The following is a 25,126-nucleotide window of genomic DNA, read 5'->3' as shown; positions in this document are numbered from 1 at the left end:
ACGCTGGGACAAATGTTGCCATCTGCATGCAAGCATATGTTTCTGTTGAAGTCATTTAAAAACGCAATTCTTTGGTCCTTGGTCTAAAAAAGATTGAAGAGCCATGCTGTATAGTAATCATGGCAATGCTGATTATGTTCTCGTCTTTTAGTCTGCGGTATAATAGCATGTGTTTGGTTGCATATTAAGATATACTTTTTTGTAAGATATAGAGTTTTGTGGCTTTGTGGTCGACGACTCCTGTCATACAGTTTTGCCCACAAGGTGAGCTTGGTAAAGCTGCATAGGCTAGTAAATTCAATGGCGATCTACGATCTGACAGTGAGAATAATGGCAGTTTTGTACCTCTCTCATCTCTTTGATTTTTGAGCCTCCCTTGCCGATGAGGGAGCCGCACTGACTGGCGGGCACCACGAGACGCAGAGTGACTGGGGGCTTACTGGTGGCTGGGCTGTTGCTCATGGAGTTGATTATATCCTGAAGAAATATTAGAAAGCAATGAAACTTTAAAATCGCTGCAACAACAATGTGACTAATCTAATCAGAATTCAGAGTTGAAAAGATCCATTTTATATAATTTGTTTTACTATTTTAGTTTTTTTTTTGTGAAGATGTTTGTGCATTGAAACCAGACTAATCTTATCCTTTTGGTTTGTGTCCATCAAGTTTCAAATATAAAGAGAAGAAAAGTTATTTTATAAATAATCAGATTATTAAAAATGTGTATTACCAATTTTGAAATACATTTTCTGAAAGAAATTAATACTTTTATTCAGTAAAGATCCATTAAATTTCAAACAAATCATGTTCTTTTCCATTTTCATAAATTATATTCTTTTTAATTTTCAATTAATCAAATAATCCTGAATTTATCACAGTTTCATAAAAAAAAAAAAACTGTTTTCAAAACATTTAAAAATCTTACCGACCTTTTTAATGGTAGAGTGTACAGTACCACCAACATTGACAAATAACATTTTGGTGTGAGATTTTCAAATACTGTATTCAGGAACGCACCTCTTCAAACTTGTAAGCGATCATAGCGAAGGCCTTAAAGATGGCATCTGTGGGTCCAGTGATGGTGACGATCCTCTCAGGACAGTTTCCTTCTGAGATGTTGATGCGAGCACCGCTCTGTAAGATACCAAATGTCAAGTTAACCCTCGTGTTCCTCTTCTGCCTGTTGTCTGAGAGACTCCAAGACCCTTTTAACAGCTCAAAAATACACGTATAGGTGCAAGGATAAACAACAAGTACATTTCAAATGACTATTATTATATTTGTTCATACAACACTGAGGTCGCTGTGATTCATGAACATGAAAAACAAATCTCAACCGAACAAGAATTATATGTATTATATGCTTTAAATAAAGTATGTCTTTTATTTAATTTTCTGTACAGCACTTTGGTTGTTTTAAAGTGCTTTATAAATAAAGTTTGATTGATTGATTGAAAAGGGTTTTGGTAAAAATGAAGTAGACAAGAAACATACCTCTTCACGCATCTTCTTCACAGTTTCCCCTTTCTGTAGCAAAAAGAACGACTGAATATTTAGATTCAGAGCTTAAAACGAATATACATATATACATATTCATCATACATATACCTACACACACACACACACACAGTACATAAAATGTCCGTATCTAACATACCTTTCCGATGATGCTTCCCACTTCCTGCAGGAATAAATTAAAAAAAAGAACCAATCAGATCTTTGCAAGCATAAGCAGAACATTTTGGCCATTCACAATTGTATATGAACAAATTTCTGCACGTAAATGGCTCTATTTTATATTCAGTCCTTGCTTCTGGAGATTTAATGAGTCTAAAAGGTCACTGGTGCTGACGACCCCTGATTCACCTTGGCCTGAAACAGTGGGTCAGGAGAGGACACATCCCTCAGGCACACTCTGCAGTGACATCATCCACTTCTCTCCGCGGGCTCAGCTTACCTTGCCGTGCATGAGAAGCCGGATGGTCAGGGTCACATTCAGCCCGCCCTCTGACTGGACTTTGTTGGGTTCCATTCTAGGAGTGGAGGTGAAGCAGGAATATGGGCACGTGACAGGAAATCCCCAGGAGTAGGACGAGAATGATGGTTCAGCAGCCAACCAGTCACCTGATAACCACACACAAGAGTATCATGAGGCATGAGTGCTGAATATTAGTATTCATTTAAAAACAAAACAAACAAAAAAACACTTGCTGCCTCAGACAGTAGTGTAAATAAATACAAATCGCACCTACAGTTAAACGCTTTAAAATAAAGTATATAGTATATTCCAGAGAGATTAAAGGCAGAAATCGGAATTTGTAGTTTTGGATGAATTATTCTGTAAAAAGCTTTTTTTATTTTTTATTATTTGTTTTCCCAATTATCTGTTTGAGGTAGAACTACTTCTCAAGATGGATGTCTGTTAATTCCTGTAAAAATATATATAATTTTGTCCCTCACCTCATGTATGTTACGCAGGTTAAATGACTATATATATTTTATATACGTTATGTTTTATTGCCTATTATTCCATTAAAATACAGTACTCTTTTTTTTTTAATATATAACTTAGAAGTCAAAATATTAGCTGTGATAAATCAACCTTATGCAATTAAGCATGTGATATGCGACATCATTAATAGCCTTTTATATTCATAGTCTGAACACAAGAGGGAGCACTTCACAAGTAATCAAACTAAATATGTTTGTTGCCAGGCAGTAATCTTCAAATTAATTTCAAAAACCAACAGCCGCTGAGGTCATTCGGCTTTCTGCATGCAGAATGTTGCACAGCTGAGTCCAATACTTCATGGGCTATGTGACAAAATACAAAAATGATATCTAACAAAACTGATCAAGTTAAAACCAATGCCCAAAAATGCTGGAGAATGACCAACACTCAACACAGACACAAGATGACAATATTATGGGTATGCAAAGGTTGAATAGGTGCAGGATTTCTGCAAAAATAAATACAATTCTATACATTGCAACGCCCAATTCAATTAAAACTGTGTTATTATGACAAAGAGAAGAAAAACACATTTTAAAATCATTTAAGAAAAAGAAATAAAGTAAATTTAAAAAAGCAGCAGAAAGAAACATCAAGCGTAAATCTGCAGATTTCTGTGGGTTTACCATAAACAGGGTCATATAAAACAACTTATTTTCCATTTTGTGTAATAATTCATAACATTCAGCTTATCGGAATCTGTATTTTGGGTCTCTCTGATCCCTCCGATGATTTCTCGTCCTCAGCCGTTATAATGAGTATCTGTCTGTCCTCTCGTGAGGGAGGGGGGGAATCCTAACTCTTCGGCACAGCTTCAGACCTGTGATTTATGCCGTCATGTGGGTCTGGGGATCAACAACGATTGAGAGATTGAAACATTAAGCCGTCCCAGTGCAGCTGTCAGACTTTCCAATGGAGCGCAGGATAAAGAGAGAGCAAAAAGTGAATGATGGTGACTGTAAAAAGCACGATGAAAGAGAAATGGCATACGTGCTCGCGGACGAGATGTGCGGAGGAAAGTTTTGAGCACAAATGTTGGGGTTATGTGCGAGAGAGACGCGTCGAGAAAGCAAAAGGAAGATAAGTACAGATTCACATGGGTGTATGAGATGAGCTGCCAGATGTCCGCAAATCTCCTGCTTAGCTCAGATTAGAATTTTTATGCAATCTGTGCTCAGAGCACACAGAAGCAACAGAGCAAATGGACAGAACCTTACAAATGGGTGTCCTCCATTTTAAGAAGCCCCGGCCCTGACCTGAGAAAACCTTGTGAAAAAGAAGTGCGCTTAACTGTATTGAATGTGCACTTTAAATCTATTAAGTATATATTTTAAAAACTGCACTTGCAGATAATATATTAAATGTAAAAAAAGGACTTTAAAGAGAGTACACATTAAAGACTAAGTACACTTTTAAAGTTTTTCAAAAGTATCTGTATGATCATAATCTTGTGTCAAGCTTTACTGAAGGCACATTCGATTATAATAGTGTATTAGATATTACATTTATATTACACGTTAATTCATATTACGGTAAATGTACTAAATTGCAAATGTGTAAATACAAATATACAACTATTTAAAAAGATGACATACAAGTTTCAATAAAAATGACATTAAAGTATATTTCAGTTCACGTTCACCATAAATGCTTGTAGTACATTCAGTACACTTGAAACATATTCCAAAGACAAGATAATTATGAAATTGCATATAACTATGTACTTAAGTTCTACTTATATGGGTCAAAACGCACTCTTAAATTCAACTTATTACATTTGATATTTTAAACTAACACATTTTGATTTTATTTAATTTGCACTGCAATGAAGTATCCAAGAACATTACATTCAGTTATCATTTAAGTTTATTCTTTTAAAGTATGAAGTCATTTTAAAAAGTATGCTAAAGTTAACTTTTTTCACAAGAGAAATCAAAAAGAAAACTTGTGTGAAAATGTTCTTATGGGTTCAGAGAAACGCTGGAGCAATTCACTCCAAGAATAAATAATGTCAAAAAGGAAATTGGGTTGAATATAACGTTTGATGTTTTATTCTACGTTGTCTTTGTATTGAAATATTTTCCATCACAGTGTGTAGAAACACACACCACAAATGCAATGCAATGTTTTGAAAGTGACAACACCATTTAAATCCTTCCAAACCATGAACATTGTTTGGAGTAAATGTGGTTGGAAGTTTCAGGCGTGAATTTGTTGTAGGATGCAGATATCAGCGTGTGTGTGTGTGTGTAACAGAACAGGATTAAGAGAGGTGACAAGTGTATTTAGCTGCAGTGTGTGCTTGGTCACAGAGAGCATACAATGTTCCACACTTCTCCTCGTGACTCACTTAATGTTGTAGCTCTTCATCCGCCTCAGATGGCTTAAATCTCAAATGCCTTCAAGTTCAACCCCACGTGAAATCTTATCTAATTAAATCAGCCTGTAAGACAACAAACAACATGGATGCTGTGGGCGAGGCGCTAACACCTTGTGGCAACTTTACGCATACACCAAATTTGGATTGAGGAAAGGCAATCTTATCGTTTATGTGATGCTAATGCTCCATATCTGGTGCTTCAATGAAAAGCTGCTTGAATAACATGAATATACTTAGATCATCATGTTTAGCGAACCGTTACGAATGCCTGAAGGATTACATTTTCAAAGTGCTTCTTTCTTTGTATATTTTGAGACGACATAACAGAGTGTTTCTTTAAACACTTTTATGTCCCAGGGGTTGATTTAAATACACAAATATTTTTGTCATATGAAGGTCACATATAAAATGGATCGAGGAAACTTTATCATGCCTTCATTTATTTATTTTTATTTAAAATATTTTTATATAGCCCTATTCGGACAGGACTAGTTTTCTAAAGGACATTTGAGTAACGACGTCTGTGATTTCATGTGCCGATTGGGACGGGACTAACATCTTGTGTTTATTACAGCGGTGGGAGTGTGTGTTTTCCAGACGTGGGCGTTACAGAAGGTCATCTGATGTGCTTGTGTCCATCACGAATGACGTATATGTCTTTTTAATATATTATTCATTGAAATAATTTTAATTTGTTATAAAAACCCTATTTGAGTAAACTTCACAAGTTTATAGACGTGGCTGTTTGAGAAATGCTCTTACTCTTAACCTGACACTGATATTAAAGTGGAAAGTCTTTGCAGTTTCTGTGATAATTTTTTTTTGCCAGATACCATTCCATATTGAAATGCCGAAGAATGGTGCGCAAATGGTAGGTAGGTCAAAAAACACATGGGATATATATATATATATATATATATATATATATATATATATATATATATATATATATATATATATATATATATATATATATATACACACATACATACATGTCCACATATACGTAAATAAACCAGTGAGAGTGTGAAAAGTGTGTTTGGTTTCTAAAAGTCCAAAGGTGGCCACAAAAACACCACACACAGAACAAACACATGGTCGGGTGAACAACAGCCCGCAGAATGGAGTCGACATCTGAACGCTACATCTGTGGGTTGATTACAGGAGTCATCAGAGCAAAAGCAATGGCTGCATAAACACACTAATGTTACCTTAAATGGCACGTGTCCTTTCGGCCACTTTCTTTTGATGTCGAAGTGTGTGTATTTAGCGAGCACATTTCCAATGCTTTTCAAAAAGTAGCAGCAGATTAAAAATTAGCCATTGAAATACTTCACGTTTTAATTCTATTTTATGTTAATCATAAGTCTGATATCTTCCCGGTGGTAGATAAGCTCAGTCTTTTGCTGAAGCACAGGATACAGAAAGTGGGTCAGCCCTTCCTCTAAAGAGCTTCTGGCCCCTTCCTCTGTGGTACCTATTGAATTAATCACGCTTTACGCTTGGTCAAGCAGTGCTCCCAAAATGCTCCTTTTTCTCGCTCTCTCCACTTTGCTTCAAACACAGCACAATATTGTCTCGTTTTAATTCATATAAATGACTAACAGCCAAACATGTTACAGTATTTGTGAAATTGTGCTTTGCAGTTCAGACTAAATTTCAACGTAATACACACACCTGACCGCACATTCAATATTAATTCATCATTCTTAGAGGGATAGGTCATCCAAAAAGTTAAGGGGGTCATATGATGCTTTATAATCTTTTCCTTTTCCTTTAGTGTGTAATGTATCTGTTGTGCATGTCACAAAGCGATTTATTCTACAGAACACTGATCCAGATCTGCCTCAAACGCCTCGATCGAAGTCCAGATATTATCTCCTCAAACGTACACGTCACAATGTGAAATATTAGCATAGTGCTGCACAAAGGCATACGCAAAGAAAGGCGGCAAAGTTTTGGTGAATTGAAGTGTTGTCGACATGTTGCAGAGATGCGAAAGCAAAACTGCTTTTGCTCTCAGAGGTTAATCAGAGGTTAAGATTTATAAAGCTGATGCTAAGCAGGACAACCCAAAAGTTTGCTTTGTTAACCAAACCTTTATAAACCATGTTAACTGTATTCTATTACACCCAATAATTAATAATAATGGCTTTTAAAATGGCACCATATGACCCCTTTAAAACAGACATAATTGACTCACCCTCATGTCATTCCAAACCAAATCATGCAATTATTTTGTTTGCTGAGCAAAAAAAGTAGTGTATTTGAAGAATGCTAGAGATGGGCATTTTTGTCAATTTCTCATTTCGATCATTGACATGTCTCACAAAACGGGTACTCGAGCACTCGGGTTTTAATAACGGTTATGAAAATTAATGTTGACAAATAAAAATATGACATGAAAACATGTCTATGAAAACATGAATGACTGAATAGAAAAATAACTGCTAGATTATGATGCAATAATGTTTTAGAAAAAGAAACTAAAAGGAAAAGCTGAAGAGTTTGAAGCCTGTTCTAACACACATCCTATGTGAGTAATAAACAGATATCCTAGATACATAAAATAAAAGTAATTTTACAACATGCATCTGCACAAAAGGACACGAATGCTCATGTGAACTAGTTTTTTACAGTCTATGGTTTGAAAGGGAACCTCTGGATGTGCTCTTCCATAACAGCGCGCTAATACACGGGCAACTAAAGCACAGAGAATTTACAACATCACAATCCTGTTCTCGATATAATGCTGAATATGGCATGCATATTGGCACTGCACATCTTGCACTTCATTTTATTTTTCATGAAAGTGATTACAGTCATCACTGCGCATTTTCAAAGCCATAACGAGAAACAAACAAAACAAAAATAATAGGTTAACTTTACTGTTAAAAATGAGAACAAAATAACGCTGCTGCATTATTAATATCATCAATGATTTTTGCCTATTATATCTAAAAGGAATATGACCGTCTCAAATAACCCAATCATAGTCAAAAATGTTGGACATTGCATTTGAGCTGAAACTGAAGAGTGAATGAAAGATAAATATTAGATAAAAAACGTAATACTTAAATGAAAATTAGAAATTGAAAATAAGTTTAAGAACTGAAAACTGTAACTTAAAATAAGTTAAAGCTCTCCAATTATTAAAAAATAAAATAAATAAATAAAGCGATTTCAAAATACTAATAAATAGCATAAAAGTATATAAATAATGCTAAAATAACAGTGAAGGACAGTCATGCATGTTTTGAATGATTGGGAATAATTTTCAGAACTTTAATTTTGGGTGAACTAACCCTTTAAGTTACATTGCTCTTCTCTGTAAAACATGGTAAAAATCGGCATAATGCACAGCCTTAAACTGGCAATATTAAAATTAATTTGATTAAAATTTGATTTTGCAGATGAACCTTGAGCTGCAGGTGTCCCATAGTTTTTAACTTCCATTGTCTCTGTGCTCAGTTTCTCCTATCTTAATAGCTAAAATCTCAAAGATTATTGCCAAAAAATATCTCAACTTCTGTGGACTTTCTAAAAACAATGGATAAATGAAGACAAATAACATGAGTGATATGAGAAATATATAGTTGTATAGACTATGATAGATTTAAGTTGAAAAATAACTGCTGTGTTCATCCACTCCCGACCTGGTTGATTTCCCTAAGTGAGGGGATGTTAATATAATTGGATATAGGGAGAATACAAAATAAAAAGAAATATTAATAGAACATTTAAAACTGGTGTTTTGATAACTGCTATAACAGGAGGAGATAAACCATAACCATATTGCTTAAAACCGTGTGACCTTGTAATAGGGAAAATAATAGGAGGCAGAACCTGAGGCTGCAGTTCACTCCCACTCGAGCAAAAGCAACCAAACACCACACTTCCTAAAATGACCACTGCAATGAGAAAATAAATCAAAATGCTTTTTCAGACCAAAGGCTCTTTTTCTAATTAATGTGAACTGGAAAAATGTTCTTGAACATCAGGAGCATAAAGACTGCATAAACAAGCCATTTGTCAACTGCTCAAAGCTATTGACCCCTACTGGCAGAATCACAAAACAATAGAAATGTGGGTACACTGGGATATTTATAAGGTACACTATGTAAAAAAAAATAGCTCTAAATTAATACTAATAATAAGTCAATACATCATCAATCCTTCTTCCAAAATGTGTTTTTGTCTTACCCTGATTTACTATGGTAAGCCTATTATGAGTGTTTATGTCACTCGCCTGTGTGTGTCGTGCCAAATCCATAAATAGAGAAAAGTTGCTCCAGCTACTTTAACGTGAGTGGCAAGTTAGTTGTCACAATTAGTGAGAAAGGTTGACATTTAGCATGTTAAATCTCAAACCTCCGGGGAATCACCTGTTTGTTTGCTTTTATCGCCAAACAGAGGAGAGTCTGCTAGCAAAAAGAGAATGCGATAGAGCTCGTAATAAAACAAGAATCAACATAGGCTTGGCTTTTCGGAGATGGCGGGCCCTGAGTTGTACGTTGTAAAGGTGACGTGGAGATGACGTTTTTATTACTTAATAGGTGAGTAAGATATTTTATTGAAGAGATAAATGCATTTGTAGCTCTCCAACAGAGTACATTGTAAAGCATTATCTATTGTCAAGGGCCATTTCATTATGGTTGTTGTTGTAGCACTGTGCTGGAATATATTTACAAGGAAGTACCGTGTCTATTAATGGGTCTAGCTACAGTAACGTCTTTAGTTTAGTTGCAGGATCTCAAGCTGACTAGCTAGTTATATCCCTTAAGACTAGTAGTGAATGTTTTATGAGCAGTATGCTAATCTCTCTCCCTCTTTATTAGTTATAAGAAAGAACCATATTGATCGCAGCCACGCCGAACCAAAGCCCAACCAAAACAATGTTATTCTGCAAAATTCGTGCAGTTTTCTTTTTTTATCCGCCAGATGGCCAAAAGTAACATAGTGTACCTTTAATTTCTCCTTTGACAAAATCATAATACTGAGAATTTTACCAAAACAGTCACCTGACATTCACAAACTGATGCATTTCCGAGTGAAACACAAAGTCAGATTGGAGAAACAAGGGTTGAAAATAGAGACGAGGGTGATGTCAGCTGAAAAGGAAAGTTGTTTCAAAGATGAAGGCAACTTTGAAAAAAGATTACAAAAACTAAAACAAAAAAATGTTGATTTCATGACAATTGAATAATGATTTAGTTGTCCGTTTTGTTTAACTTTTCTCAACATTTGGTTATACGTCATGCAGGGTTTCATCTATCATTTATAATTTCTGAATGAACATTTTTGGATTCAAAACTGGGTGACAAAAAGATTAGTCAATGCAAGCACGTCCATCCAAACTGCTGACGCACCGTCCATGGCTAGCACGCTAAATGTGCTTATAGAGGAGTTGAAGGGTGCTGAGATCGTACATTTACTGCACCCTACTTCCTTTTCAACTCCGTGATTCCAGAATGAACACTTTTACAGGAAAGACCAAAGTCTGTAACTCTATGAACAAACTAAACAAAGGTTTAGTCATAAAGACGTAGAACAGGGAGTGTGGTCCTCTCTGGCAGAAAGACGGGGTAAGTCCCCGGACAAGTGGGCTGGCAGAGAGGCCTGGACAGATCAAGCGCCATGATTTATCGTGTTAAACACATCACTAGTCCTGTCAGTGTATCAAGGGCGAGAGCTTAACGAGAGGCGACAGTGTTTATTGGAGACACTGGCTCATGCGAGATTTCAGGGCAAATTATAGCCTGAGGCAGTTTGTCTTTTCTCTTGCTCTCGAAATCACAACCAGGGCGGGCACGAGGATGAGAGACAAAAAGCAACCAGGAAGAAGGGAGGTAACGGAGGGATAATCGGCAGTATAGTGCGGCGGAAGCGGCACAGTCATTCTTCATCGACCTGAAAGACTGTCAAATACTATTTTCAGAGTGGCCAAAACAAGAGCCAAATTAAATTGTTCATGTTGTCTAAACTATTTTTACTTTTTTTTTTAGTTTTAGATTTTATACTGGATCAGCCTTTCTTAACAAATCTTACAAATCTAACTAATCATCTTACAACAAATCTGGTCATAAAAAAAAAAAAAAAAAAATCTAAAACTGGTGAAAAAAAATATTTTCACCTGTCAATCAAAAGTGTTCCCCACCCCTTGAATGTTTGTGTTAATAATTAACTAATTTGATCATGCTTCCAGCCACCAATAAAAATGTTGTTTAACACATCGTATTACATTTAATTTAAACAATTCCACAGATTTTCTGCCGGAAATGTGTAAAAAGTCCAGGTTTTTATTTGTGTCTATGCCCGGTCAGAAGGGTCACGCAGAGATTTTTAGTTAAGTCAACAGTATTTATGCTCAACATGAAAATGACAACAATCAAAAAGAGAATTTGCTGTTGAGGATTTTGCATTTGTAGTGCAAACATAATAAAATGATTTCAAACAGGATTATGAACTCACAGCAGAATACTTCCACTGAGATTTACAGCAGGATTTAAAAAAATCAAAGAGAAAAAAAAAATGTCTATACGAGCCAAGTGGAATAAATAGCATTCTGTATTTTCTACTATAATAAACATATGGCAACTGAAAAGTCTGAATAATCAAAAATAAACACTGATGAATGCAAATGAGTAACAGACCCATGTCTAATGTCTTGATTTTCACGTCCACAAGAGTTCACAAATGTAAAATATGTGCAAATGGTCCCCTTAATACCGAATTGAAGATCTGTGTTGTGATTGCTTCAGCTAAAAGAGGATATTCTCTCTGGTGATGAGGTCCTTGTGATGGGTCATCGCTCTGACTGTAGGGAGGAATTAAATTAAAACCTCTGAATAAAGAGCAGGGTGGGAGAATCTGATCTGCAGCCATTAGAGATACAGAGAGGGAATAATGTTGGAAGATAATGCATGATTCCTACGACTGTTGCAATTTTATAAACACAGAAAACACAAAGCAATATAACAGGAGCAAGAGGGAAATGCTAAATATAATCTGAGTCTATCCACCATCATCTGGCCTGCCCTAATCCTCCAAGCCAGTCATTACATCGGAACATAAACCGGCCATAAGCCTGCTTCATAATTCCACGCCATAAGGAGAATTTGACTGCAGAAAGTGTTGCTTTCATCCTAAACTGTCATAACATACTCCAAATCAACTCATGAACCCTTTCATAAAATGAATGTCAAATACTGCATTGTGCATTTTGTACTTTTTCTAATTGCACAATACTTTTTAAAATAAAATTTTCAGCTTCTGTGAAAATAGGATGGATGTTACACAAATAGAATCAAATCTATTGTGTTGCTTTGTCTATAGTTCAACAGAAAGAGAAACATGTTCAAACATTATGTACAGTATAACTTAAAAAGGGTTCGAAATTACCCATAACTAAAACCTGAAATTCAATATTAAAATTTTTATGTGAACAATAACTTCATAATATAAATAAAATCAAGCCCCTTACAATACTTCATTACAAGAAAACTGTATTTAAATCACCTTTTATTTTATTACACATATAAAGAAATATATAAGCCCAAAAGTTAACTTTTTAAAAGTTATGACAAATAAAAAAATTATAATAAAATTTAAAAATATATTTTATAACCTTTATATTTGATAAAATATACATTTTAGATACATTATATAGATATTTGATACAACACACATAACTTTGCAAATCGTTTCATTAAATTAATATTCCACATTGTTCTCTTTTTAATCAAAATAATTGAGTTGCTTATTAAAATTTGTTGGTTGCAGCCCTAGGAGCTAAAAGTTTTTAAAGGGAGTATTTTAACTACCTTTCAAAAAATATTCAAATCATATCCTCCAGTTTACATTATGAATAACCAAAAACACTACTGATTAGGACCAAGCCAATTGTGCATAAACCTACTCTTCATTTTCCTTCATGCAAATAACAAATAATTTTCCCTAATCAAAATCTTTCCAGAGAAACGGATCAATTAAAATCCAAATATTGATTCTATTGATTCCTAATCATGCAGTTCAAGCACACTGTTAATACCAAGTGATAATACATCTTTTCACTGTAAAAACAAAATGTAGGTTTTCTGGCACACACGTTGCCCGTGGGCATGCAGAATCACCAGGGCTGGGGTCCCTTTGGCTGGGCGTTGTGTTATGAGGGAGGAGGGGGCGCATGAACACTCATATGTGAACAACTGTAGAGGAGCCTTTTGTTGCAGTACGCGTGTCTGCAGGGGCACCCTCCCCTACTCAGCCTGACAGGCGGCTTGAAAACTGTCAGCCCTGATCACTCGCCCTTGCCTGGATCTCAACCCAAATTATAATCAAGAGCTCAGTCGCCCAGCAATGCCAATGCAAGATCAAGCAAAACCAATCCAGCGATCTGAGATCCGGGATATCGGTACCAACCACCCATGCTACGCTAACGGCCTACTAATCGAAAGTGCCGAAATGCTAAATGGAGACACCTCTGGTCGTCTCCAGACATCACAGTGAAAACCATTTTTTAAATCATCGACATGCTGGTAGAAATCACAATACCGATTTAAACCTGTATCTTTAGACACAGTATATATCTGCAAATAAACTGGCTGCGCTTTCTGAAAAGTCTATAATGCAATGTTCAACCCTTGAATTAGAAACTTCTATGGCAGTCAACAATCCATTAGACATGTTGCAAATATGGCATCATATAAACACAAATTAAAACTCTTACGGTTCTCAGGTTCAGAATAACCTAAAAGATGTTTGTTCTCTTCATACATAAATCTGTTAAAAACCTGACAATTGGACTCCGTACCAATAGTTTTTTTAGGATGAAATCTCTTCTGCTTCATTGTGACAGATAAAGAACCCATGACGATAATTGAAGTAACGACGACGAACAAAATTGTGTACCTCTCTAGAAGCATTAATCAAAGGGCCGAGCAGCGTTTAATGTTACGAACTGCCATCAAGGTCGGAATAGCAACTGAGAATGACACACAAGTCACAATCCTTCACGCCATACTGTCTGCGGCATACAAAGCATTGTCGAACAATATACAGATATAACACAAACGCCAAAACCTACAGCAAATAAAGCAAATCACAACAACAACACATACTTCCTACAGTTTCAAGAAATTTCTTCAGATGTAAAGACTATTTAATTTAATGTTACATGGTCAAAAATCTAGATATAGCCCCAAACTGCTAGCATTAGGAAACTTGGGGCTAGAAGAATGATTCCAATGGATGATTCTAAAGGAGCATCATCCATGAAGACATCGTAAGGTTAATTTTTCAGTGAACGGACATACAAAATGCTGTTTCTTATGACCAATCATAACTGACCAGGCCACAATGTTATATTGAAACATAAGCCAAAATAATAACGTTTGAAAACATAAAAAGATTTACCTTCAAAGAGCTCCTAACCGATGGCTACCAATATTGATGTTCGGAAAGGACTGAAATTAAAAACCACAGAGGGAAAATGATGTCTCTAGCGATCTCTCGCTCAGCCCCAATGGAACGACACCATTTGATTGGTCCTGGTATGAGGTCATGTGGGTAAGGCGCTGGACACGTGATCCCTCACCGGATACAATGCGCAAAACAAAAAAAAACGCCTAAATCCAAATTTCACTGCAGTAGTCCCTTGTTTGTCGACAGCATTATCACTGCTTGGGCTGAGGTAAAGGTTTTTTAGGCTAGAGAAGTCCCACTACGCTCAGCGAGCAGCCCCAGGGGTATTGGGGGTGGAATCGGCACCCAAGACTCCAGCCGTCTGGGTATCTCCAGCAGGCGACACGTCAACGAAACTGTACCCACCACTGTACATGCCCATTCCTGCAGTCTGGTCCAGCCCAGGGTGTCTGGTCACCATCTGTACACTCTTACATCAGTTACTTTTGTCATTACACTGTATACTTGTCTGTTGTGACATTTAAGCTTCAACCTTCATATGCTTCCATGCCCTTTCTTCCTATCCCTCACCCCACTCTGTTTTTTTTTTTTTTTTTTTTCAGAGCTAAAATACGCATGGCATGAACAATAAAAACAGGCGAACAGACATGGCCTGAAAACCAAGAGGTTTAAGCAGGGTGAGGGGTGGCTTTCGATCAACATCACAATATCTGACAGTCATTTTTGTCTACCAGCCATTTTAATCTGGCAGAGTGAGGAATTATGGGGAGCTGCGCTGGCACAATCTGGATTAAAAACCCTTGGCTAATTCGCTTCCGTTGACCAGGAGACTTAATCATGAATCATTGAGGTTAAAACCCTGTAGAATCACGACTCATTTACAGCAACTACAAATTGTTACTGAGACAAATATTTGAAAGCCTTTGAAAGGTTTTAATAAGCCACTTAAAGCACAGTACGTGAACAATTGAGAATCTAGGTGCTCCTGAGGTTAAGAAAAACCTAAGACATCAACTTGAAAGCATTTAACTATGAGACCCCATCGAATGGGTGCTTCTTCTGTGAGGTAAATTCGATCCGGTCACTGAAGAAAACAGAAACACTCATTCAAAGAGAAAATCATTCAAACATTCACAAAGGGAAAGAAACTCCAAGTGATTCCTGTGGAGAAGCGCAAACCAAAATCAGAAACCCAAGATATACGTTTTAGCATCCTTACCAGTTAAAGGGAATTTCTCAAGGTTTAGTAAGGACCAGAGATGGAAGACAGTAGGCAAAATGAGAGGAACGTGAATGCACCTAGTCCTATAAGTAAACTCGACTATTGCCCCCAGCAAGGTCAAAAGGCAGGGTGGGGTGGGGTGGGAAGCACAGTGGAGTTGTTTGGGAGTCATTGGGTTCATCATACACTCATCAATTGAGCAAGCTAATAGGCCATGACGACCATAAAGGAGACAAAGATACAACAATTGTACAGAGTTTGAAAAGGTGAAGGGAACCTGATCTCATAGAAAGCAAAACATTTTTTTTTTTTACAGAACATCAAATCAGTCTCTAGTTATTCAAAGTACTCTTCTAACGTATTGTCTGACAGTGCAGAAGCACTCCCTGGATTGATCAGTTTAACTTTGTCTGTAAGCCCTAATTGAGCCACAAGCCTGCAGGGTTTAATTAAGAAGCTCATTACTGACTGCATGACACAAGGACCGCTGTACTGGCTCAGTGCCTTTCCTTCGAGAGGCCTGAAAATCCATAAATCGCTGAGCGTAGTGGGAATGTGCAAATGCCTACACCAGTACCGCATGACAGCGGCCTCTTATTTTATGCACTCGAGCAAAATCTCTTTCCACTCAGATCCTCAAAAAGAGTTCTTCAGGACGTTATTAGTGACAATACGGGTTATTTTTTACCGTGGAAAGAAAAGGTTCTTACCACACTACCTTCGAAATGCTCGAGGTCAGTGTGAGAATGGTTCTTCCTTTCTAAGAGGAAGTGGATGCTTAAGACACGTTGCCCTGGAGGTTTGGAGGAATTCTGTAGTTTAAGTGTATCCCTTGGCCATACCTTCACACACACAGGCTGAGGATAAGTGGAAAATTTTGTTGCCTCAGGTCTCAGTCATACTGTTGCGAACTTGCTTTTGCCCCTGCTCTAAAAGCTTTTACGTTAGACCTAGCTAGAGTTGGTAATGGAAAATTTCGCCTGACCCTCCATTTGGTTGCAGTGAGAGCTTTCAATAAATGGGACACCCCTGCAGCTAAAACCAATGGCTTGTGACATCCATTTCAAATGGATCTTTCAGAGTGGAACTGTCACCTTTATGGTGCATAAACAACCTTGATAATTCACAGAGCTAAAACATGCAAGGCCATGTAATGTACAAAACGTTCAACCAAAAAATGTGAAAATTCTGTTATCATTTATTCACCTTCATGTCTGTCCGAACGTGTGACTTAATTTCTTCTGTAAAACCAAAAAAATCTAAATTTTTAAATAAATTGTAAATTAAAAAGAAAATTGCAAAGAATATTTTGTAGATATTGAACATTTTTTATTCCGAAACACTTTTAGATAATAAAAAAAAGACTAAAGACACCACTGATGTCAAAAATGTGTCTTATTTGCTTTGAGAGGTAGGGTGGGGGGGACAGATTTTATTAATAACAACAACCTTACATCGATGTGTTCGTCAAAACCATTGTATGACTTCATATACAGTAGACCACTTTTATGATACTTCTATGGTGTTTTTTTATTTTTTGGAGCTTGACAAGCACCCATACAACTCACTTTCATTATCGGAGGAAAAAAAGTGTCAGGTAACTTGAAAAAATTCAACTTTTTGCATATCACTAAAAAAAAGGATTACAAGAAAGCATGTCAAAGGCTATTTCTTTAAAAGCAAATATCTTCCTTTGCTTTGAAATTTGAGTGTTGTAATTTTGCAGATGTTGTTTATGTTTAAACAGCAACATTACACACTAACTAAAGTTCAAACCTAATCCTGATCAACCACCCCTTTAAGATGAGGTTGAATTAAATGAACGGCAAAACTCAGCGCGTGCCCCTCCGTCACCTCGCGTGCCACTCCGTCACCTCGCGTATCCAAGTTTGGGAGCCATTACTTTAAGGGATTTTTTCATTCTTTCTCTTTGCGAGAGGTGAGAGAGGTGAATTTAAGTTCAAAGACAGGCGCGGAGAGTGATATTTCTTATAAACCCTTTTGTTTATGAATCCTTCAAGATACTTTTTCCCACTAAGTGCATATGAACTAAGATCCCTTCAAACTATCCATGCGTCCCTTTCTTGTTTTACTAGAAAAGCTTCTCATATACCGTATCTATCAAGAATCGGCAGATGTTTAAAGGGATAGTTCACTATTGTTCCAAACCTGTATGACTTTTTTCTTCTGTGGAACACAAAAGATGTTTTTGAAAAGGTATTTTTTGACCACGCTGACTTTCATAGTTATTCAAAATACCCTCATTCGAGTTCAAAAGAAAGAAAGTCAAAAAGGTTTAAAATGACAACAAGGGTGAATAAATTAAATGTTTTTACATCTGAGTGAACTATTCCTTTAACACAAATCCTACAACAAGGAAGAGATGGCAAAAGTTTTGCCAGGATACCAAAAAAAATTATGTGTGTAAAGTTTTGAATTTAGGATCAAAACTTCACAAACACATAGAATGAAACTTGAATCTGTCTATTGTGGATGCAAGAATGCAAGCTGCTCTTTAAAGGCAATTTATTTAGAGCCAAGCAGCAATGAGAATGAATGCAAACACATGCATATGTGCATTGCATGCAGTGTTAGCGAGGGAACGGTTGTTGTTGGTTTTGAAAGATTTTAATGCTTTTATTCAGCAAGGATGCATTAAATTGATCAAAAGAATATTTTATAATCGTCAAAAAAATCATGCAAAACATACATTTTTGCAGCACAACTGTTTTCAACATTGATAATAATAAGAAATGAGCACCAAATCAGCATGTTAGAAAGATTTCTGAGGGAACATGTGACAGTAATGATGCTGAAAATCCACAGGAATAATTTAAAAATGCATTTGTGAATTTAAAATTTATTCATTTTATATTGTAATAATATGACAATTTTTTATTGTTATTTGTGATCAAATAAATGCTGAGTTGGTGAGCATAAGACACTTTTCAAAAACATTTAACAATCTTACTGACCCCAAACTTGAATAGCAATGTACGTTTTATACACACTATATTGAAGCATTCTTCAAACATGCTAGAAACCAGATTAGGAGTGAAAAAGAACAAAAAGAAAAAGTGCAAGATTCTGCTGTGTGTTGCTGTACGTCGAAAAAGACCCCTATAAAATATAGGAGTATAATGAAATGCTTTATGGGGAAAACACTTTAGAAATCTTTCATTTAAGAAGCCTGGGGTATATATTTTGAATGAAACGAAAAAGAAGAATACAAAAGCAAAGGCCAATCACATAGAATAATAATGCAAAAGAATAATTTGGTGTGGAGATATTCAGCTATTGTATATCAGGAGGAAACAGGCGCTGCATATTAATGTGGTCCATCCTAAGATGTCTGTTCAGGTCAGCATGGCAGCACACTACATGGCTCATCTTTCCTTGAAGCAAAGCCTCATCATCCTTCAAACAGCGCCAGTGATTCAGAGAGACCTCTGGAGTCTTCTGGGTCTTTCCTTCCTCGCTGTCCTATGCTATATCTCTTCTGATCTAGAACACGGAGCCCAAACACTGCGGCTCATGTGGCCGGGTGCCGAGACCCAGTGACACAGGACTGAAGTGGCCGAGGAAGATGTCACAGCGACTCACTGATGAAGTTCTCCCAGAGTTCTCGTGCCAAACCCCCTCTCCCTATACACACACTTAAGGCTATTCTTCATAGCATGCTTGACCCCAACTGTCTACACTGGCAACTTGAACATACAATACAGAAAACCAACTGGAATCAAAAATCTGTTGTAAAGCTCCTACATTGCTAACTGAAAAAAGGATAATAAAATGAAAACTGCAATGTCAGCGAGGGTGTAATTGCAAAGGCCTGTAGAACAAGTCTAAATAAATCAACATGTATTTATCAGTGTCTGAACATTTGTCTCAGGGGAGTTGTAAGATGTCATACTTGAATTCTGACAAGAAGGCGATTAAAGAGTGATTAAAAACAACATCTGCTCTCAGTCGCAGAGTTTTGAGGAACAAACTAATTGTTCTGTAGGGTCTCTCCTATTCTCTATCTAGAAAAGAGCTGGTCCATTGCATGTTACACATATTCTGTTGTATTTCTGCCGGCTCGTGGGAAGATTAATGTTGTAGATATTTGTTCAAAACATAAAAAATTTAATTGTGAGCTAATTTAAAATGAGGAGTCACATTGTTTCTGAGAAATACACTCGCAATAATGAGAAATGAAGTTGCAATTTCAAGATAAACTCATTATTGTGAAATATATAGTTGCAGACAGTCACAATCTTCAGAAATCATGAGAAATAGCTGAAATTCTGAGAAATAAAAGTCGATTATGAGAAAAAAACAAAAAAGGTCTACCTTTTCATTTTTCACACAAAGCCTAAATGAGCTTCAATAGTTCTGGAGGCAATTATATCTGATTTTGTATTGCTATGAATAACAGGATATTCTGTTCAGAGTTGTTTCAATCTGCTGACAGCTCTGAATTACTTTAAGCTTTGTGATTATTTTGTTTTTTTAAATGCGACTTAATGTATTGTAATGTGCTTGTGAACAGTATCCTTGGTTGGAAATCAATGAAATACAAGACTACAAGAACCGGAAAAGAAAGAGAGACCAGAACTTAGTCACCTCACCCAGCCGCAGGGGGAAAAATAGAGCTGTGTATATAGGAATATTTTACGCACGCAATAACTAAATGTGCAAACAACATTGTAAAACATGCTTATATAAATAAGCTTTCAGAATGAGCAGATCTATAAAATCAAAGCCAAAATGCCTGCCTTTGTTGTTTTCTGGAGCACTGAGATGAGTGTGTATGTGTGTGTGTGTGTGTGTGTGTGTGTGTGTGTGTGTGTGTGTGTGTGTGTGTTGAATGCCCTGCCTTAGAATCAGTCAGGCTGCATCAGCATCAAAGTGAATCATTAGTGGCAGAGGAAAGTATTGCAAAGCAAGCTTGAACAGAAACAAACAATCCATGTGCTGTTGAAAAGCATGACTGTTAAACAAGGCAAATTATGCAGAACACAAAAGTGCATTCTGCTCGAGACCGGATCAATGTGGCAATCGCTCTGGGTTTCAAAAAAGCTCAGCTGACAGGCAGGGGCGGTTTTTGGGGGGAACTTTTGCAAGGTTGTTAAAACGATCAAATTAAGTGTTTTTCCAGTCTTCTACAGAGTACTAAAAAAACTCCCACGTCCACAGTGTTCAGTGACATAAGTCGCACACTATTCCATTAGATAACACATCCATATTGGACATTACAACTATTTGGGGAGAAAATCCTATTAGCTATTATTGCAATTATTTTATTTATCTACTTTTCATGCAACTGAACACACATTTGCACGTGTTTAATGCGTTCGAAATCATCCATGTATTGAGCTTATCCTGGGCGCATTTCTGTTCTTAACAACCACGTCTCGCCAAAACATTTATTTATATTACGAATAGGGCTGTCAAGCTATTCAAATTTTAATCTAAATAATTACACGATGTGGCGATTAATTAATCACAAATAAATTGCACATTAAATTTGGCTGAGAAATTACCCCCAAAAGTCATTACATTTAAAGTCATTATTGTGTTGAATAAGAAAAGCATCAAATAGACATTATAAAAAGGAGCTTATTTATTTGATTCGACATAGAATTTATTACACAAACTTATAGGCTTCAACGGCATTTAAGGTTAGTAAATGATGAATGAACTATACCTTTAATAGGCTTTTTATTAAAGTAGTTAATAATAATAGTTCACCCCAAAAAAATTTTTTTCGGTCATTAATCATGTCAGTCATGTCGTTCCACATCCATAAGACCTTTGTTCATCTTCAGAACACAAATTAAGATATTTTTGATGAAATCCGAGAGGTTTCTGAACCAGCCATAGGCAGCAACGTCATTGCAACTTTCAAGGCCCAGAAAGATAGTAAAGACATTGTTAAAATAGTCCATGTGACAGTGGTTCAACCCTAAAGGGATAGTTCACACAAAAAAAATTATTCTGTCATTAATTTCCCACCCTATCGTCCCAAACCCGTAAAAATCTTCCAAATCTTCAGAACACAAATAAAGATATTTTTGATTAAATCCGATGGCTCAGGGGGGGGCTCCAGTGACAGCTAATTAACACTTTGAAGGCCCAGAAAGTTAGGAAAACCATTGTTAAAATAGTCCATGTGACTACAGTGGTTCAACCTTAATTTGATGAAGCGTCGAGAACACTTTTTGTGCGCCAAAAAAAAAACGAAATAACGACTATATTAAATTTCTTCTCTTCCGTATCAGTGTCCGGCGCGTGTTCACGAGAGCACCACGACACACGCGTGCAGGAGCTAGCGTTCGGACATATGACCTACAAGCAGAGGAAGATGCATGCGAGGTTACGCATGCGTCGTTGTGCTCTCGTGAACGCGAGTCGGAGACTGGTACGGAAGAGAAGAAATTGTTGAATAAAGTCGTTATTTTGGCGGACAAAAAAATATTCTCAACGCTTCATAAAATTAAGGTTGAACCACTGTAGTCACATGGACTATTTTAACGTTGTTCCTACCTTTCTGGGCCTTCAAAGTGTCAATTAAATAGCTGTCAATGGAGCCCCCCCTGAGCCGTTCCAAACCCGTAGACATCGGACTTCAAAAATATCAAAAATATCTTAATGTGCGTTCCGAAGATGAATGAAGGTCTTACGGGTTTGGAATGCCATGAGGGGAATAAGTAATGACAGAATTTTTGGCTGAACTATCCCCTTTAATGTTATGAAGTGACGAGAATACTTTTTGTGCAGAAAAAAAAAAAAAAGAGTCTCCTACACTGTTTACATTGCAAATACAGTGCAGACGGTTCTACGTCAGAACGCCGGCTTAATGGACCCTTGAATCGATTGATTCGCTCAAAACGCGGAATCGCAGATTCATTCAGAAATTAAACACTGCTGTGTGTTGCTCGGAGACGCACAACAGTTCTGCTCTTGCTTTATAGGTAGTATTTTTTTAGACAAAATCAAGCAAAAGCAGACAATACTGCTTTTGTGTCTAAAATATAACACAATACAGTTATTATGAACTGTTGTATAAAATCAATATCACATTTGCACTTGTGCCATTTTGCAGTTATTATGAACTGTTGTATAAAATCAACATCACATTTGCACTCGTGCTATTTCGGACAAGAACAGTTGTTTGATATTGCTATATCATGATATAAATATGAGACAAAAACTCATACAGGTGCATTTGTGCCCCGATATCTTGGAACTTTAGAGGCATTCTAACTGCATTCTACAGGCTACAGTATTACTGCATTCAACATCACACAGTAAGTTGTTGCCCTGCTTCATGTTCATCATCAATAAACTGTATAAAATGTAATATGACCTACGCAGGTCTGGGGCGGGTACATTAAATGCATTATTAAATTTTAACGCATTATTATTTTTCGCCATGTACAAAAATGATATGATGAGTATCATGAATCCATTTTCCAAACCGTGTTGTTGTCTTATCCTGAATCACTACGGTACACCTATAATAAGTGTTTATATCCAAACTATTTTAGACTAGCTCGGGTCGTACCACTGCGGAGTAGCCCAGTGCCGGCGTGACTCGTCATAGACATAAACAGAAAGAAGTGGCTTGGGCTACAATGTTCTTCCGCAAGACATGCAGTTTTAGAGCGCCAAAAGTTACGGACTGCAGCTTTAATTAGATTAATGGGTTAAATCGACAGCCCTAATTACAACATTTAGACTACTTGAAATATTCTATATACATATACACTGGAGAGCTGGGGGTGGTTCTGCCTTTAGGTAGGCAATTACATTAGTCTAGAACAGGGGTGAAAAACTCAATACGTCTCTACTATTTACTAGGCGAAAAACAGTATGTGACAAAAGTAGTATGTCTGAATAAAAAAAAATACAAAATAAAAATAAAAAGAGTAGGCAAAAAGTACCCAGATGACCTACTTCTTCCAGCAATATTCATTTTATTATTTTATCTGCTCCAAGAAAGTACACTTCCTGAATGTAGCAAACATCAAAAACAACTTACGTCTGAACACAGCAGACGACAGGACCATTTAGAACAAACACTAGTAAATACTTAAAGCGCATGAAACTGTCAAGTGTACTTAAGTTAGCCTATAATAACGCTCACACACACTCTCACTCGTACGTACACACACACACACACACACATACTGGTACGGGTGCTTTATAAGGACTTTTTCCCCTAAAAAGATCCATCCTGGTTTATGGGGACCCACCTTTCCCTTTGTCATAGAGATTAATAAGAAATATTAAACTGCTCCTTATGGCATGGGGTAAAAATCTGACTGCTCAGAATTTAATTCTAATGAAACAGTCTGGTAATATGAAGACCTGACAAACTAAAGCACTGTAAGGACAGGGCAGGAGTGGGCGTTTCCTGATTCAATTATGATTTATGAGGACTACCCTGGTTTATCTGGACATCACTCACATACACATCTGACCATTAATTATGAGGACTAACCTGGTATAACCTGGACTAACTTTACCCATGAGAGTGCCACATCACTTAAGTTTGTTTCAATACCAGCATATAGAAAAACAAAACAAGAAATTATCAGCAATTGTTCACCCTGGCTTAAACTTTAAGAGAGATTTCAGAAAACTAACCTGAGTTTGTAATGTGAGATTTAGCAGGTGTGAAGTGAGTGAAGAGCAAAGAGAGAAGAGGGAAAGTGAAATACGGAAATATTGTAGCTTTAAAAATTAAGAAAATAAAAAACCAAAAGGAGAGTTTACTATTTAACCATCACTGACAAATGCATTCACCCACAAGTATTTTTCATAATTCAACCTTGAATGTCAGTCTTAATTTATTCATTAGATTTTAAGAAGTTTTGTCTAAAGATAGTTTTGAATAAAGCTAAATATTTCCAATTGATTGGGTTTGGGTTTTGTTAATGTGAAAAGAGAAGATTGTTCAAGACTTGGTATTAGTATCTTAATGAACATTGCTGACCATTTGGGTTTAACTGGGCATCAGTAACCATATGAATCATGCATACACACAACCCTAACTAACCCTTGATTATGAGGACATTTTGGGTTTAACTGGACCTCTCACACACACACACTCTCAAACACACACAACCCTGACTAACCCTTGATTATGAGGACATTTTGGGTTTAACTGGACCTCTCACACACACACTCTCAAACACACACAACCCTGACTAACCCTTGATTATGAGGACATTTTGGGTTTAACTGGACCTCTCACACACACACTCTCAAACACCTGACTAACCCTTGATTATGAGGACATTTTGGGTTTAACTGGACCTCTCACACACACACTCTCAAACACCTGACTAACCCTTGATTATGAGGACATTCTGGGTTTAACTGGACCTCTCACTCAAACACTCTCAAACACACACAACCCTGACTAACCCTTGATTATGAGGACATTTTGGGTTTAACAGGACCTCACTCACACACACTCTTAAACACACAAACACCTGACTAACCCTTGATTATGAGGACATTTTGGGTTTAACAGGACCTCACTCACACACACTCTTAAACACACAAACACCTGACTAACCCTTGATTATGAGGA

The 25,126-nt window shown here is 36.7% G+C and overlaps 1 protein-coding gene across 18 annotated transcripts in view; it reads right to left on the bottom strand.

Annotated features, from left to right (window-relative positions):
• Nucleotides 1-25,126, bottom strand: part of pcbp3 (poly(rC) binding protein 3) — a 93,628-nt gene that overhangs the window by 13,492 nt on the left and 55,010 nt on the right. For 13 of the 18 annotated variants that reach the window (XM_079619684.1, XM_079619700.1, XM_079619698.1 and 10 more), the window contains 5 exons: nt 1,958-2,124; nt 1,658-1,681; nt 1,495-1,527; nt 1,018-1,134; nt 346-477 (listed from right to left, as the gene is read on the bottom strand). In XM_079619684.1, the coding sequence (XP_079475810.1) occupies nt 346-477; nt 1,018-1,134; nt 1,495-1,527; nt 1,658-1,681; nt 1,958-2,032 (381 nt within the window). In that variant the 5' untranslated portion in view covers nt 2,033-2,124. Of the gene's footprint in view, nt 1-345; nt 478-1,017; nt 1,135-1,494; nt 1,528-1,657; nt 1,682-1,957; nt 2,125-14,306; nt 14,894-15,534; nt 15,580-25,126 lie in introns of those variants that run through there. The other 5 variants (XM_079619696.1, XM_079619701.1, XM_079619686.1 and 2 more) reach the window with 2 other exon arrangements.

The sequence above is a fragment of the Phoxinus phoxinus genome (assembly GCF_949152265.1).
Source record: "Phoxinus phoxinus genome assembly, chromosome: 7".
Taxonomy (NCBI): domain Eukaryota; kingdom Metazoa; phylum Chordata; class Actinopteri; order Cypriniformes; family Leuciscidae; genus Phoxinus; species Phoxinus phoxinus.
The sequence above is the reverse complement of the archived record's forward strand: the minus strand, read 5'-3'. Positions and strand labels throughout refer to the sequence as shown.